Source organism: Camponotus vicinus, unplaced genomic scaffold, assembly GCF_025532165.1.
Source record: "Camponotus vicinus isolate PSW18456_S1 unplaced genomic scaffold, iyCamVici1.0 SCAF_1, whole genome shotgun sequence".
Lineage (NCBI taxonomy): Eukaryota > Metazoa > Arthropoda > Insecta > Hymenoptera > Formicidae > Camponotus > Camponotus vicinus.
In genome coordinates, this window is record NW_028141945.1 from 34,131,236 (window position 1) to 34,147,826 (window position 16,591).

At 28.6% G+C, this 16,591-nt stretch overlaps 1 protein-coding gene across 1 annotated transcript; it reads left to right on the plus strand.

Moving 5' to 3' along the window:
* The first annotated feature begins 1,837 nt into the window (after positions 1-1,837).
* On the plus strand, positions 1,838-6,045 carry LOC145962909 (glucose dehydrogenase [FAD, quinone]-like). Its single transcript, XM_083084396.1, has 6 exons — positions 1,838-2,036; positions 2,559-2,981; positions 3,651-4,086; positions 4,322-4,721; positions 4,907-5,183; positions 5,535-6,045. The coding sequence occupies exons 2-6, from the start codon at positions 2,580-2,582 to the stop codon at positions 5,895-5,897; spliced, it is 1,878 nt and encodes a 625-aa protein (XP_082940522.1). The 5' UTR covers positions 1,838-2,036; positions 2,559-2,579; the 3' UTR covers positions 5,898-6,045.
* Positions 6,046-16,591: the final 10,546 nt, after the last annotated feature.

Genomic DNA, 16,591 nt, shown 5'->3' on the forward strand with positions numbered 1-16,591 from the left:
ATAATATATAATCATGTATATGTAATAATGTATATGTTTGAAAATAATACTATTTTATGCGTGGCGCGTGTACTTGGCCCCTTTTTTCTATCTTTTTTAAAGAGGTAAGTTTTTAGAGATTATCATTCCTTTTTATAAAGATGTAATATATGGCGCACGTTCTTTAACGCCTTCTTTTTATCTCTTTTTTAAATAATAAGTGTACTTATATACATATTTAGGGAATACATTAATGCATCTTGTTAATTTTCAATGAATAAATGAAGGTATTGTACAAGTTATATTGCAACAAATGTTTAAGAACATATACATTAATGTAAATTGCAGTGTATATATATATATGTATATATGTATATATATATACACATATGCAAAATAATATAGTCAAGAGATTTAATTTTTATATCTTGATGATATTTATTATATATTTAAATGTTGTGTTTAGGGTTATAAATATATATTTAGCACGATAAAAACTTCCAATAATTACATAGAATATGTCTTTCAAATGTATCTGTCAGTTATCTTCTATTACGGAAAAACAGGATGTATTGCGCAAAGAATCGAGCGCTTGGATGAACACGAATAGCGTATTTACACAGACAGGTTTATAATTAATTCTGGAAAGTGGTTTTTCGAAACATAACTTAATCACATATGATTGGATTCGTAAAAAAAATAATTTTTCATTTAGTGATAAAAAAATTTCAAAATTAAAAACAAAATGTTTAGTTGAGGGGCTATTTTAAGAAATTAAAAAAGTAAAAAATTTTTTTATTGTTGTGTAAAGTACTCTTGAAACTATTTGACTTTTAATTTGAAAAATTCTTTTTTATCTCTTATAGTTTCGGAGATATTTGTCTCGAAAGAAAAAAACCGATTTTTTTCAAAGGGGTGTTTTATTCTCCCCCCTCCCTCAGACATGCGTATGGATACGTATAAAAAAATATCCCTTATTTTTGTCTACAGAAAACAACGTATTAAAAGCTCATGAAAATCGAAGGGAGACACGTCCTTTCATTGTAAGAGATATACAAGAATTATATATTATATTAGTTATAATATTTTTTAATATGAAATTTTAATATTAAGAATCAATTTATTGCTAAGTATAATTGATTATATAAAATAGAGCATTTAACGTTATTTTAATATATTATTCTCTCTCGGAATTACAAAAATACTTGTAATAGTATTTTCTTCGATTTTATTATAATATTCAACAGAATCTGGCCAGAAAATTTATTAAAATCAAACATTTCTAAAATAAGGCAATTATAATTATCTAAACTCGTTAATGACTTTTTTGAAGTAAACATTATAATATTTGCAAAATATTTTTGTTCGTTATATTGCATGTAAAGAATTTTACTTATCGTAAGAGTCAGAATAATTAACATGTCATATACATTACATTATATACATTATATGTGATATATATTATTAACATTTACATTATTATTAACATTTACATTATCAACATCATGTTTTATCTATTTTTATTCAACATAAATCAAATTTATTTAACTTAGAAGTCGATATTTTAAATGCACAATTAAAAATATATTTATAAAACTAAACAAATATATATATATATATATATATATATATATATATATATTATATAATTGAAAAAGCGCAATCAAACAATCAAATCGTATTATCCAAGTAATTAACATAACAAAGGGCTCCGATATATATTTAATTATCTAATGAAACCATTTAATTAATCGTTTAATATTTTAATTAAAATACTTTTGTAATTTAATATTCCGCGTATATATGTTAGTAAAATATTTCGGAAACGAATTATCAATAACATCAAGTACGTAAAATCTTTCAGAAACGAATTATCATTAACATCACGTTCGGTTGCGGCGGCGTAAACAATTGTTTACATGCTACAGCCTCTCATTGTCATTCGTACAGCGATACTCGAGGAGTAAAGTAGTGATCTGACGCTTCGTATATTGTTTAATTTTTAAAAGACGATTGCAAATTTTTGCGTGAGTGAAGGCAAGAATTCTTTAGTAAAAGTAAGAACCGACATAAAAGAAAGATTTATAATTTATAATTTAATTATAATTTATAATTTTTAGGGAAAATAATGAAAATATTTAATTAATATTTATTTAATTTTATGATATATAACTTGCAAATTATATATACGCGCAGGTTAAAACAATAATAATATAAAAAATATTTTTACTTTTACAATACATGAAGATTGTTTTGTCATTAAGCGTCTTCTATTAATTACTCTATATTTTATATACGTATTATATACGTTTTGACGTACATTATGATAAAGTCGTAAATGAGATTTTATCTATTTTAACTTATTTATAATATGCGTCAAAACGTTAATTATGTAAATCATAATTAACATTTTATCTATTATAAATATAATGAATAGATTTGTAAGTATCGTAAGCGCTTTTTGTTATTTTTGTTATAACATATATCTCGTACATATAACTATATAAAATTAATTATATATGAACAAATATATTTTATATTACATTAAAATAGTAATAATTATTGTTATAAAAAACTAGAATTGAGCTATTATCAGCATAATGCTTGGTTTGGACGCGACAATAGATATAGTAGCCAAATCTGCATCTGCAAAAGTATTTCTTACAACACTGGGATTACTCATTATTACCAAGCGTCCGGATATAGTAGACAAGGAGAATCGTGTGCAATCTGTACCGACGATACAACTGTTAGCTGAATACGATTATGTGATAATTGGCGGAGGATCTGCCGGTGCTGTGCTAGCTAATCGATTGTCGGAGGATAAGGATCGTACCGTACTTTTACTCGAAGCCGGAGATGACGAGGAAGTCTTATCCGATGTGCCAAATAATTTTGGAATTTTCTTTAACACAGCTTCCGATTGGAATTTTAAAACAGAATCGTCGTCTAATTATTGCTTGGCCATGAATAACCATCAGTGCAATTGGCCACTTGGGAAGGTATTTTAAATAACAGCATGTGACAGATAATTGAGAACCAATACTCTTTGATCTAAATTCATGTCTCGTATATTAATTTCGCTAAATTTCGTTAAAAAAACTTTTCCGTTTTTCTCTGGATCTTTATTTTATTTATACGCTTACCTATTTTTATTTCGTCTGTACACGCACTTTATTATCGTAACAATTTTCTTAACTCTATTATGATCTATACTCTATTTCGTACTGTATAAAGAATACTATATACTATAAAGAATACTATATACTGTATAAAGAATACTATATACTATAAAGAATACTATATACTATATACATGCGTGTATATATATATATATATATATATATATATATATACCGATATTTATCTAAATATTAATTTAATCTAATAATTTAATTTTTTAGATATCGCTTGTTAGTAATGAGATGTTTTTAAATATTTCTAAATTAACATTCTAAAATAGTTTTTATGATATATTTCAAGTATATAATAAAAAGTATAAATATATGTAAAATTATTGCATATATCAAACTATTGAGTTGAATTTTCTGAAAGAGGCTAATAGAATAAAACAGAGACTGATTCTTATTAGTTCAACTATAGTCTTATATTGAGCGATATAATAAAAGATAATATAAAAGTCCATTAAAATATAATGACCCACTTTTCAGGTACTAGGTGGTAGCAGCGTTCTAAATGCAATGTATTACATACGTGGTAATAGAAGGGATTACGATTCTTGGGCGGCTCTAGGTAATGCGGGATGGGATTATAAGAGTATCTTGCCGTATTTTAAAAAATCCGAGGATGCTAGAGCCGAGGAACTCGTCGATTCACCTTATCATCAGGAGGGTGGATACCTGACGATAGAGCGTTTCAGATACAAATCGCCAATCGACGATTATATTATTCACTCCGGCGAAGAACTGGGATACAAAGTGCACGATGTAAACGGCGAAAATCAGACTGGTTTCACATATGCTTATGGTACTTTAAGAGATGGATTACGGTGCAGCACTGCCAAAGCTTTCCTGCGACCTGTTTCGAAGAGAAAGAATCTGCACATCAGCTTAAAATCCTTCGTGGAAAAAATATTAGTGGAAGAAGGTTCGAATAATCATATTATTTCTTAATATTTCTTTCTATCTGTCTCTGTTATTAATAAGTTACTGATAGTTATGCGAGAAACGCATTATATATTCAATTGTGATTATCTGTACGGAAAAGAGAAATATTCATTTCTAGTAACATATTTAAGATTATTAAGCGGTTATAAATAATAAATTAAAAACGTGATAGTTTCAATGTTGTATATAAAAATTAACAATCGATCCATTTGTAGATGGCACGTCGAAGATAGCTTACGGAATACAGTTTCGTAAGGGTAGGAGGAGAGTAATCGAGGCCAAACGGGAAGTAATTCTTTCTGCTGGTGCGATACAGTCGCCAAAACTACTGATGCTTTCGGGAATTGGGCCAAAAGATCATCTTGAAGAGATGAATATACCTGTGGTACATCATGCACCTGGTGTAGGACAGAATCTTCAAGATCAGGTGGGCATGGCAGGAATAACTTACATTGTCGATCCTCCCCACAAAATGACTCGCTCCGAACGGAACAGATTCACCAGAAATCTTTCTAGGATCGGTAATTTAGAAAGCATTCAAGAATTGATACAGAATAGTTCTGGCCCACTCTATTCGCATATGATAAGCGGAGGAATGGCGTTTATCAAAACCAAGTAAGCGATATACTTCGTATAATTTTATTTTATTAATCATTTTAATTTTATGAATTATTTCATTAATCATTAATTGTTACAGTGACATAAAATTTAATTCGATATAATTATATGAGAAAATTATACATGTGTGTATGTGTAATGTTTTTATAATCATTATTAATCTATTCAATTATACTATGCAGATATGCAGACAAAATGATCGATTATCCGGACGTACAACTATTTTTCTCGGGAGCTTCCGACTATGGACCTTCCATAGCAAATTCATATGAAATTAATATAAAAACTACCACTTCTATGTACAAAAATATTACAAAAAATATTCAAGCTTTCGGAATTTTGCCATGTATTCTGAGACCACGCAGCAGAGGCTTTATCAAGTTAAAATCGAGCGATCCGAAAGAAGCTCCTACCATAGTTCCAAATTATTTCGAGGATCCTCATGATCTTCAAGTTTTAGTATGATACATTCACTTGTATATATTCATGCTTATATATTTATTGGTATAACCATTCATAATTGTTTGCTAGCTTTGTTAGATAAATAGAAGATAAGAGAAAATCCTCTATTCTCATTTAATACTGCAAGAAAAGAGACATTAGAATATAATAATAAAAGAACATAATGAATTGAAAATCTCAATTTTGCGTAAAAAATTTCCATATATTGATTTATTTATTTTAGAATGCTTGAGTTTGTTATTTTCAAGAATTATCTAAATATTAAAGAAATACAATGAAAGGTGAAATTTGTTAAGAAATGTTAATTTGTTATTGATAAGAATTTAATAAGTTATAATGATTTTTTAGGTGGAGAGCATGAGATTCTTGCGGAAAATGGTTCGCACTCGTCTCATGCAAAAATTAAATGCACGGCTTAATCCCAACACGATACCAAAATGTTCGCAATTTGATATTTCATCGGACGAATATTGGGCTTGCTACGCGCGTTATTTCACATTGACAATTAATCATCCAGTTTCTACCTGTAAGATGGGTCCCATCAATGACAGCCATGCTGTCGTCGACGATAGATTAAGAGTCCACGGAGTTGCGAATTTGCGTGTAATTGATGCGTCGATCATGCCGCACATAATTTCGGGAAACACGAATGCGCCGACAATCATGATAGCAGAGAAAGGTGCTGATATGATAAAACAAGATTGGCTATGAATATTTAGTTAATGCTAAATGTCAAATTGTATCGTATATGTGTATATCTTTGTTCTGCATCGAATACGATTTTTAGCATTAACTAAACATTTGAAATCAAAGAGTGATTAGTTGTGAATTTTTAATTAACGCTGAAAATCGTGTTGGATGGAAAACACACACACACACACACACACACACACACACACACATATATATATATATATAATTATTTGTGTACACATATGTAAAATAAAATAATAATAATAGTATATATATATATGCATGAAAACTTATCATTAATATCCTTAGTTTCTCAGACAGCACACAAAAGACATCTAAAAGACGACTTAAAGACGTCTTAAAGTCCTCTAGACGTCTTTAAGACATCCTTTGGCCTTTTTGTGCTGTCTGGGCTGCCATTAAATTAAAATCCTTAATCTGTCATTTTTCTGGGTAATATCTTTTTTTAATATCTGCAGTTCTATTCTGCCATTTTTTAACACATGCGTTATAACTATAATGCATTTTTACATATAGTTATGAATTATTATATTTATGTCATTATTATTTTATTATTATTATGTATTATCATTATTTATTATAACACCTGCGTTAAAATATACAAAATAGACCTGCTTAGATATATTAATGATATAAAATTATTGCCAAATTGCACATCTCATTACATATACAGGGTGAGCCATTTTAATTAACGCACGCAATTATTTCGGAAACAAAGCATTTTAGAGAAAAATGTTTCAGACAAAAGTTTTATGGTTTCGAGGGGGCCATAAGATGGTATCATTGGTTTGACACTGAAGAGTCATTTGAAGGTCACGTGAAGGTCACTTCAATTTTTTTAAATGGAACACCCTATATATTTTTGCACACTCTTGTAGCTTATCTCGAGAGCTTTCCAAAACACTATAATTAAGTACCTTTTCGTTAAGTACTTTTTGAGTTATGAGGCTTGAAATAATTTCTTAATTTTACATAAACCGTAAAATATCTTGTAAAATATTCATTTTTCGATTATCTTACCTTAATACTTTTACGTACAAAATAATGAGAGGAATCAATTGGTCTAAAGAAAACACATAGTTGTTTTGAAGAAAAAATATGTAATTTGCAATTAACAATTCCATATTTTTTCTTCAAAACAACTATGTGTTTTCTTTACACCAATTGATTCCTCTCATTATTTTGTACGTAAAAGTATTAAGGTAAGATAATCGAAAAATGAATATTTTACAAGATATTTTACGGTTTATGTAAAATTAAGAAATTATTTCAAGCCTCATAACTCAAAAAGTACTTAACGAAAAGGTACTTAATTATAGTGTTTTGGAAAGCTCTCGAGATAAGCTACAAGTGTGTGCAAAAACATATAGGGTGTTCCATTTAAAAAAATTGAAGTGACCTTCACGTGACCTTCAAATGACTCTTCAGTGTCAAACCAATGATACCATCTTATGGCCCCCTCGAAACCATAAAACTTTTGTCTGAAACATTTTTCTCTAAAATCCTTTGTTTCCGAAATAATTGCGTGCGTTAATTAAAATGGCTCACCCTGTATATACATATATATATATATATATATATATATATATATATATATATATGTATGTATATACATATATATACATATATATAACAATATATATACATATATATAGAAAAGCAGAGAGAGAGAGAGAGAGAGAGGACCACAAAACTCATATTTATATTAAAAATTTATTTATATACATAAGCGTCTTGTTATACAGTACTGGTGCATTTCGTACACATAGCACGGAACAGAACCAGAAATTATGCACATTATATGTTACCCTCTAAGTATTCATGGTCACTTCGTAGTTCATGTCTACGTTTTTAATGTAGAGAGTTTAATGTAGACACTTTGCTTTATATAAAAGGGATCTGTAAAAGTACTGTTTGTTTGCATGCTTAATTTGTGCTTGGTGTTTATATTTATAACAAATAATCAGAGGAAATTCTTGAAATTGTAATTAATATTACTGCGAGTCATTTTCCTCTTTCTCTCTTTCTCTTTTTTAAGAAAAGAAAATTATTTAGATGTCTTATTTATATAATAATCATAACATATATGTAGATATTATACAAAAAAAAATATTAACTTGACTAAATATGCTTATTTCCTTATTGTTTTCAGTCTGACAGTCAAATCGCAAAGTCGAGATTAATATAAAGATTCGTGATACATCAATCGTATAGTAAATTAATCAATAGTTTAAAATACTTCTCTAAATTAATTTAATATTTCGCGCGTATATGTATGTTATATATAAAATATTTTTGCAACAAATTAATAATAATACCGCGTCCGATCTTTGCAACATATAACGCATTAACATTTACATATTTTAGTTATATTATCATTCGCGAAATGAATTCGAACAAAAATTCAACAAAATAGTGATGCGAGAAGCTTCATCAAATTCCTTTTCTAAACGCGATTGATTTGAGAAGAATATATTAAGAAATAATTTGATATGATTATTACTTAATTTTATATATGCTAAATAATACGCAAAATTGTGTCGCGACGATTGATCTTAAAATGCATATTTAACGATGTTTACAATTTAATCAAAAATGAAAATGATAGAAATCTAAGATAATAAATAATCATTTCGTTGCAACCTTTACGGACAATAATTATTATTTTAATGCTTAGAGTCACAAATATATTTCATCCGTGTTACTTTATCGTTCTACTTGACAATATAAATATAATTTGGATTATGAGAGAACACGAAGTAAAACAATCGAATTATAGATGCAAATAATTAGAATAACGAAAGGCTCCGTGATAAATTGTTTAATAAATAATCAATTTTACTCAATAAATTAAAATAATTGTATAATTTAATATTCCGCGTTAATGCATATTTTATAATATATAAAATATTTCGGCAACAAATTATCGATAACACGGTGTTCGACTTTGGCAATATAAAATATAAACAGGAGCGCGCTACATTACGGCTTTGTCATCATTCGCACGGTGACTCTCGAGTAATAAAGTAGTAATGAGAAACGCTTCGTATATTGTAATTTTTGTACTAAACACGATTACGATTAGTATCGAAACATAATTTACTATAAATATTAATAAGTATTAATTAATTAAAAATTAATTAACGACATAAAACTGTATCGCAACGATAAATCTTTATCGAATCGCATTCATTCGTAACTGCGAATAAAAATTGAAACAGGGGATACCAAAAAAGGGCATAAGAGAATTAATTATGTTATGACCTTTCAATCATATTGATGCTTATTATAATGATATTTCCTTAACAATATTAGAATTAAATATATTTCGACCAATGCTTTAAATTTTCTCAATCCTGGTTAATTAAACAATATACAATTTAATCGAGAATCGATTTAATGTGATAGGAATCCAACATATTAAATAATCACATCGATGTTTGCAATCTTTACGGACAATAATTATTATTTTAATATTTAGAGTCACAAATATATTCCATCCGTGTTACTTTATCATTCTACTTGATAATCTAAATATAATTTGGGGGGGGGATTGTGAGAGAATACGAAGTAACACAATCGAATTATAGATACAAATAATTAGCATAACGAAAGACTTCATGATAAATAGTTTAATAAATAATCAATTAATCTTAATCAATAAATTAAAATACTTCTATAATTTAATATTCCGCGAGCGAATATTTCATATTACAGAAAATATTTCGGCAACGAGAGAATTATCAATAACACCGTGTTCGACCTTGGTAAACAGTATCGCGCTATTGTTAATATGTTACACGGCTTTATTATCATTCACACAGCGGCCTTGAGTAGTGACGTGAGAGACGTTTCACATATTATCAAATTCTTTCTTTACATAGTCAACCTTGGCGATATAAACAGTACCGCAGTAATGTTTCTGACTTACGATCATTCGCTCAGTGGCTCTTGAGCAGTGAAGTAGTGATGTGAGACGTATCATATATTATCAAATTCTTTCTCTGAACACAATTGCAAGTGCAACGAGGAACTTTTCGTGAATGAGTGTAAGTGCAACGAGGAATTCAAATGCGTGCAACGAGGATTGAAGTGCCACGAGGAAAAAGCGAAAAAATCAAAAGAAAAAAGGAGGTTTTGGAAATGGATGGACCAATGAGAGAGATATGATGTAAGTCATTAATATAAATTATTTATCACATTCATTATTTATTATATTGTTGCGTCCCGTCCCGCTGAATGTATTCGTCACCCGTTGAATTCTTTCGAAGAAGATCGTTTCCGCGCGCGTTGTCAAGATGTTGTTATAAACAACGACTGTCAAAGAGTCTGAGCCTAGCTGTCAAGTTGTGCGAACGCGCGTCTATTTGTGATCCATTTTACGATTATTCTGAATTCTTGTATGTTACACGCGGTTTGTTAAAATTCTTGTGCACCTTAAATCGCGTTATTATTTACGAGTGCACGAACGTCAGCGTATGCCGATTGTGTCGCGCGCATTCGATATATATTGTTCCGCGGACGCAATAATATATAAATTATTTATCATTAGTATATATTCAAAATATACATATTTCACGTTTTGTTTTATTTCTTTGATAGTGATTCAATAGTGATTTTAAATTGTAACATATATAATACATATACTTATAAAAAATATTCCGTTTTATTTTAAAATAATTAAAACATTTATAAAATTTTTTATTAATTAATATTTTCAGATACTTCTTATATTTTATAAAACATTTCATATTAATATATTTATTTAAAAATTTCATATAAAATAAATATTTCATATAAAAACAAAAATTTTTTATTTATCATTTTTAAAAGTTTATATCTATAAGAAATATAAATTATTTTGTAATTACGCGATTTATAACATTAAAATATATCTATTTAAAAGTAAAAATTAATTGCGCGCAATAATTAATTTCAAAATAAATTATTTTGAACATTGCTTTATATAATAGATTTTCTCTTATCATTTATATTTTTATTTATCGTTTATATTTGCAAATTAAAATTTATATAGTATATTACAAAATAAATTATATATTATATTATATATAAAATTATATATAACCCTCCCATGAGGTACACCTTGTCGCGGTGGGAGGGCTTAGTACCTGGATGGTGCCATGAGGTTTATCTTAAATTTTTCTATTTATGATAAATCTTAAGGTGCCTGAATGGGAAGCTAAGTACCCTTTCGCGTCGTCGATGCCGTCAACGTGCCGCGGACGGCAAGCGCTTCGTTATCGCATTTTCGCGTTGTAGTATTCTCGCGGCGTCGCGTTTTCGCGGAACTTTTGGACTTTTTCATATAAAATCCCAATTTCATTTATTATCACGAGTCTCTACTTCCGATGCCAATTAACTGGGATGTTCGAGTTTGCACACGTTGCTCTGTAACGTACACTCGCGCTTCGTGCTTCGTCAAGTGATTCGACCTGAATTGATTAGAACTCGATCGATTGCTCGGAATGGTCGTCAATGGGTCCCTTCTCTTTGCTCGTCTACAGCCACATGCACTGCGTGTGTTAACCCTGTCGAGGAGTCGAGTGGATTCCCCTAGGCACGATTTTCGCTCGGTAAAAGGGGTTGCCTCCCCATTATCTAAATTGCTGAATGTTAGCATTTAAAAAATGTGGGTATCCTCTTCTTTTGCCGTCTACTAGCCTGGTGTAGCATATAGCAACCGCGAGAGGCATAATATGTCCGGGCGGAGCACCTGAAATCGTGCTTAGCGGGTCCAGGTTCGATACGAGATAGGATAATTATGCGCGAAAAAGAGTTGGTGAACTTCATTTTCCTCTATTTCCGTCAATCGTTTCGTCTTCTTTCCGGTTTGGACTTAATCCTTGCTCGTTGTATCGTTGCGTTCCCGACCTATTGGCTCGAAGCTGATTCTCATAAGTAAAATGGGATTTTCGCTCGTACCGAAACCGGGAGTGTCGTACAAAGTATATATATATTAAATATATACATCGCGCGATCAAATTTTTAATCGTACCGAATTAGTGCGGGAGTGCCGTTTAGTATCGCGCGTAAAATAGCGGAAATAGCGATATAAAAATATCGCTCGTGAGTGCGGGAGTGCCGTTAATAGTATCGCGCGTCAACAACATGAGAGGAGGAAGAGGCCTGGGAGAGGCATCTTGCATCGGCGGAGCAACCTGATGGTGAATATCTATTATTTATATATTAATCGTTATAAATCGTTAACTTGTTATAAACAAACAATAATTCGATCTTATTATTTAAATGAATTAAAGAGAAAGATTTTTATAAAAATCATATAAAATTTTCTATTTAAAAAACAGTTTCAAAAATTTATAAAATTTTTCCATACGTGTTTATCTGCTTATTATTTTACACATCGGATATAAAATTCCGCGCGATAAAAATTTGTTTAAATATTAATTGCATTTTGTGAGCATTATTATAAATTAATTTTATATTTGTATGTTACAGACATCTAGCTTCGATAACAACAACTCCGCTGTTGCGCATCAGTGCCGGTGAGTGAAAAAAACTTTTATTTAACTTTAAGGTAACGGATTCGTAGAGATTGCAGATGTAGATGTAGATTGTAGATTGTAGATAAATCCGTTGCCTTAAAATGGATGAGCTAGGATGGATTAAATTAAATAAATTAAATTAAATAATTTAATTAAATTAATTAAATTAAATAAAATAATTTTAATAAATTCTTTCGAACTTATGCTTTGCATCTATTGCGAAAATATTTTGAAATATTAATTAAAAAAAGAAGAGATCAAGAAAAGATTTTTTTGTAAAGATTTTGTCTAATTTATTAAATAAAGGACACGCATTAACAATTATCAATTTTATCAATTTTTGATACTAATTTATTCTTATAATACGCACTTATCTTCTAATTGCTCATAGCTCATCCATCGTAGAATTTGTTTGTAGATATTGTTTTTAAACTTTACTTTAACTGAATATAAAGCCAAATGATTAATTAATTTAATAATTTGTAATATGATAAATACACATATTAATTTTATATTTTATTAAAAAAAAATTTATAGAAATTTGTAGTAATTTGGCTTTATTTCAGTTAAAATAAAGTTATATTCAATATTTAACGAACGATCGTGAAATCGAACGTTCGTTACTAAATGAGCGTAAATATTTCACGCTCTTTTGCCGGTAATTATCTGGCAAAAGAAGGAGTAATTATCTCCTTCTTCGATCTCTGATTAGAGATCGAGAAAGAAAGTGGCCAGGATCAACGAAAGGTAGGTTCAACTGGCCTGAAGAGTACGGTTAGGGCACGCGGTTAGGGCACGCGGTTAGGGCACGTGACTAAAATATATACATGATTAGGTAAGGTGATGATTAGAAATAGGTTCCTCAAATCTCGAATAATTTTAGTTAATCAGGAAGTAGGGTTGTTAAGGCTATTAAGAAAAACGATTAGAATTCTTCTATTAATATTAGGGTTGTTAGGGCTCTTAAGATCATTAAAATTCTGTAATAGTAGGATTGTTAGAGCTATTAAAATTATTAGAATTTTTTAATAGTAGGGTTGTTAGGGCTATTAAGGAAGATTCATTCTTTCTTTTAATATTCCAATAATCCTAGGGGTAAATTAAAATTATTTTAATTAAGTTGAATTTATTTTTAAAAACGTTGTGAAAATAAATATAACATGTTTTAAAAATAAAAATGTTTTAAAAGTGAAATTTAAATTATCAAAATTAGCTTCAGAAATATTAAAGAAATTGCATAATTATTAACGTTTAAGAAATCTTAACATGTTATATTTTATTTTAAAACTTAAAAATATATGTGTATTAAATCAAATATAATATTTAATCCAAATGTTAATGCTATCAATATCAAATTATTATATCGATGTTATTAAATATTTGAATAAATCGAATTTTATTATTTGATATTGATAGCATCATAAATTTGTAAATTGTAAATTGTAAATTATTAATAGTTATAATTGTATTTTAATTATAATCTAACATTGATATTTTAATTGTAAAATACAATACAATTATGACTATAATTATATTATATGAAATTGTATTTACGATTGTAAATTCTTATGTAAATTACACGAAAAATTATCGAAAGTATACGTATAATGATTACATAATAGTAATTAACATAACAGTAATTCATTAAATTAAAGTATATGTTTCTGTAGTATATATTTTTGGAATATTCATAAAAGAGTAACTGTTTGTATTTTCATGTCAAAGAGTCATTAATAAATTCGGAAAATTTTTATATAAAATGTAAAAATTCGATGCTAAATTAATGATTAAATATAAGCGTTATAAAATTTGACGGACGCCTTTGTTACAGAATCGCGAGTCAATTATTATAAATTTAATGATATGCTTTCCATTAGCTTTATTTATTTATGAATTCCATATCGTACGGAACTGAATATTCTTAAAATAAATTATTAAATTATGATTGCGAAAATACCGTGTTCTTTCCGCGTTCTCTTCGCGTCCTTATACAAGATTATCATTTTAACAGAAGAATTTTATCACTGTCCTTCTCGTCTTAAGATAATATTCCTAGATAATATTCCTAAATATTGCTAATTAAATATAAAGAAATGTCGAATAAGAGAGTAAAGATTCGATGTGATAAATCAACGATTAAATATTAGCTTCATAAAATTTAACGATCACCTTCGATATTATAGAATCGCGAGTTAATTATTATGAATTTAATAATTTGTTTTTTCAGTTATATTTGTATTTACGAATTTTTTTTTTCGTATCCAAAAATATTCATAAATTAATAAATTACCGTTGCGAAAACACCGCGTTTTTCTCGCGTTCTTTTTCGCGTTCTTAGACGAGATTGTCGTTTTAATGAAAGAGTTATTTTTGAAGAGTTATTTTATTAGTTATCATTGTTCCTTCCGTTAAATAAACTTTAATGAAAGTTGCGTGGCTCATACCACCGAAGAGTCGAAACGATTTTCATCATGGAGAATTATTTCTCACCGGTTCTTATAAGATCCATTCGCGACGTCTAGTTCGGTGGCCTGTTGAAAATTGGGAATTTTTATTGTAAATAATAATCCCAGGTTTTCCTGGCAATTTCCGACAGCAATGATTTCGGTAGTCATTCAACGACGAACGCCATACGCTTCTTTAAAGTCGAATTAATTTAAATAATATATATTTAGATGTGAGATAAATGCATCTATTCCTTTCTTCGTTAAATATGTTCTGTCATTATTAGGATTGGAATTATTATTGCCTAATGCCAGAAATATTTAATAGTAGATTAAATATGGATATAGCGTTGTGTATAAATTTCTATTTTTCAAGTAATTTCATATTATAATTAGTTTTTATTAACCTTTTGGATAAAAATGATTACGAACGAATATATTTTATTAATTATTAATTAATTATCTCATTTGAAAAATTATTTTTAGGTACTGGGGATATTAATATTAGTTTTTAGTTTCTTTTAAGAAACTATTTGCAGGTATTGGACATCCATCGCCATTTTAGAATATTAGTTTTTAGATATATACCATTTTATATATATGTATAATAAAATACATGCACAAATTAACGTATCCAAAATATTTTTATAATTTTTATTAATATGATATATTATATATACGCGAAATTATATATGAATGTTACATAAAATGTGCGAATACTTAAAAATTTAGAGACGAATCGAATGGGTACCCCTATATCAGTAAGATATTGATTAAAAGAAAAAAATTATTAATTTAAACATTATAAGAATAAGAATCTAGAGAATTAATCTAGAATTAATTATATATTTATAATTATTTCATTTATTTTATTTTGCACACTAGTCGAATTGAAATTTTTTAAATCTTGCTGTTATCGGGTTCGATTCGTCTCGCGCGCGCAAACGGTACCCCAAATTATGTGTTCGCACATTTAACACAAACTCCAATGATGCATGTATTTTACTATTTATAAATATAATCGTTCGTAATCACATTTCTATAAAAAAAATCGTTATATCCATTTAATTTTCAATGAAGAAATATATTTCTTAGTAATGGAAGAACATGTTTTCTGACGTGCATATCAATTTCGTGAATTGAACATAATGACGAGGGATAATTGTCGTTGATTTATTACTGAAATCATTGCTATTGGGAATAGTCCGGAAGATCCGGGATTCGTTCCCTCCTACAGTGAAGTTTCCGACGTTCAATGGATCACTTAACTTTTCTTCGCAAATTGATCTTGCGAAATCTGATGTAGAAACAAGATGTTAATATCGTTCTCCATTTTTAAGATCGCTCCTCTTTTTATCGGATATTACCGGTATATCATCCGCGTATGGTGTCGAATGGTGTCGAATTATATTATAAAATTTATGAGCAATCGATTATTTTGAATATTGTAGATTTATTTATTCGTTGCGTTTTATCGCGAATTTTAAATCGCGATTTATCTTATAAAAATTCGCACGTAAATCAGTCGATGAATTATATATTTGCAAACATTACAATTTGTCTCTCTTTCCATGTCTTTGAATATTGTCTTTAATAAGTCCGCGCAAAATGCGCCAGTAATGCAAATACTTTCTTCTACAATCGTAGAAATGATCAATAATTTTATTAATGACTCTTTTGATCACGATTATTTACGTTACATATAATTACGTTACATTAAATT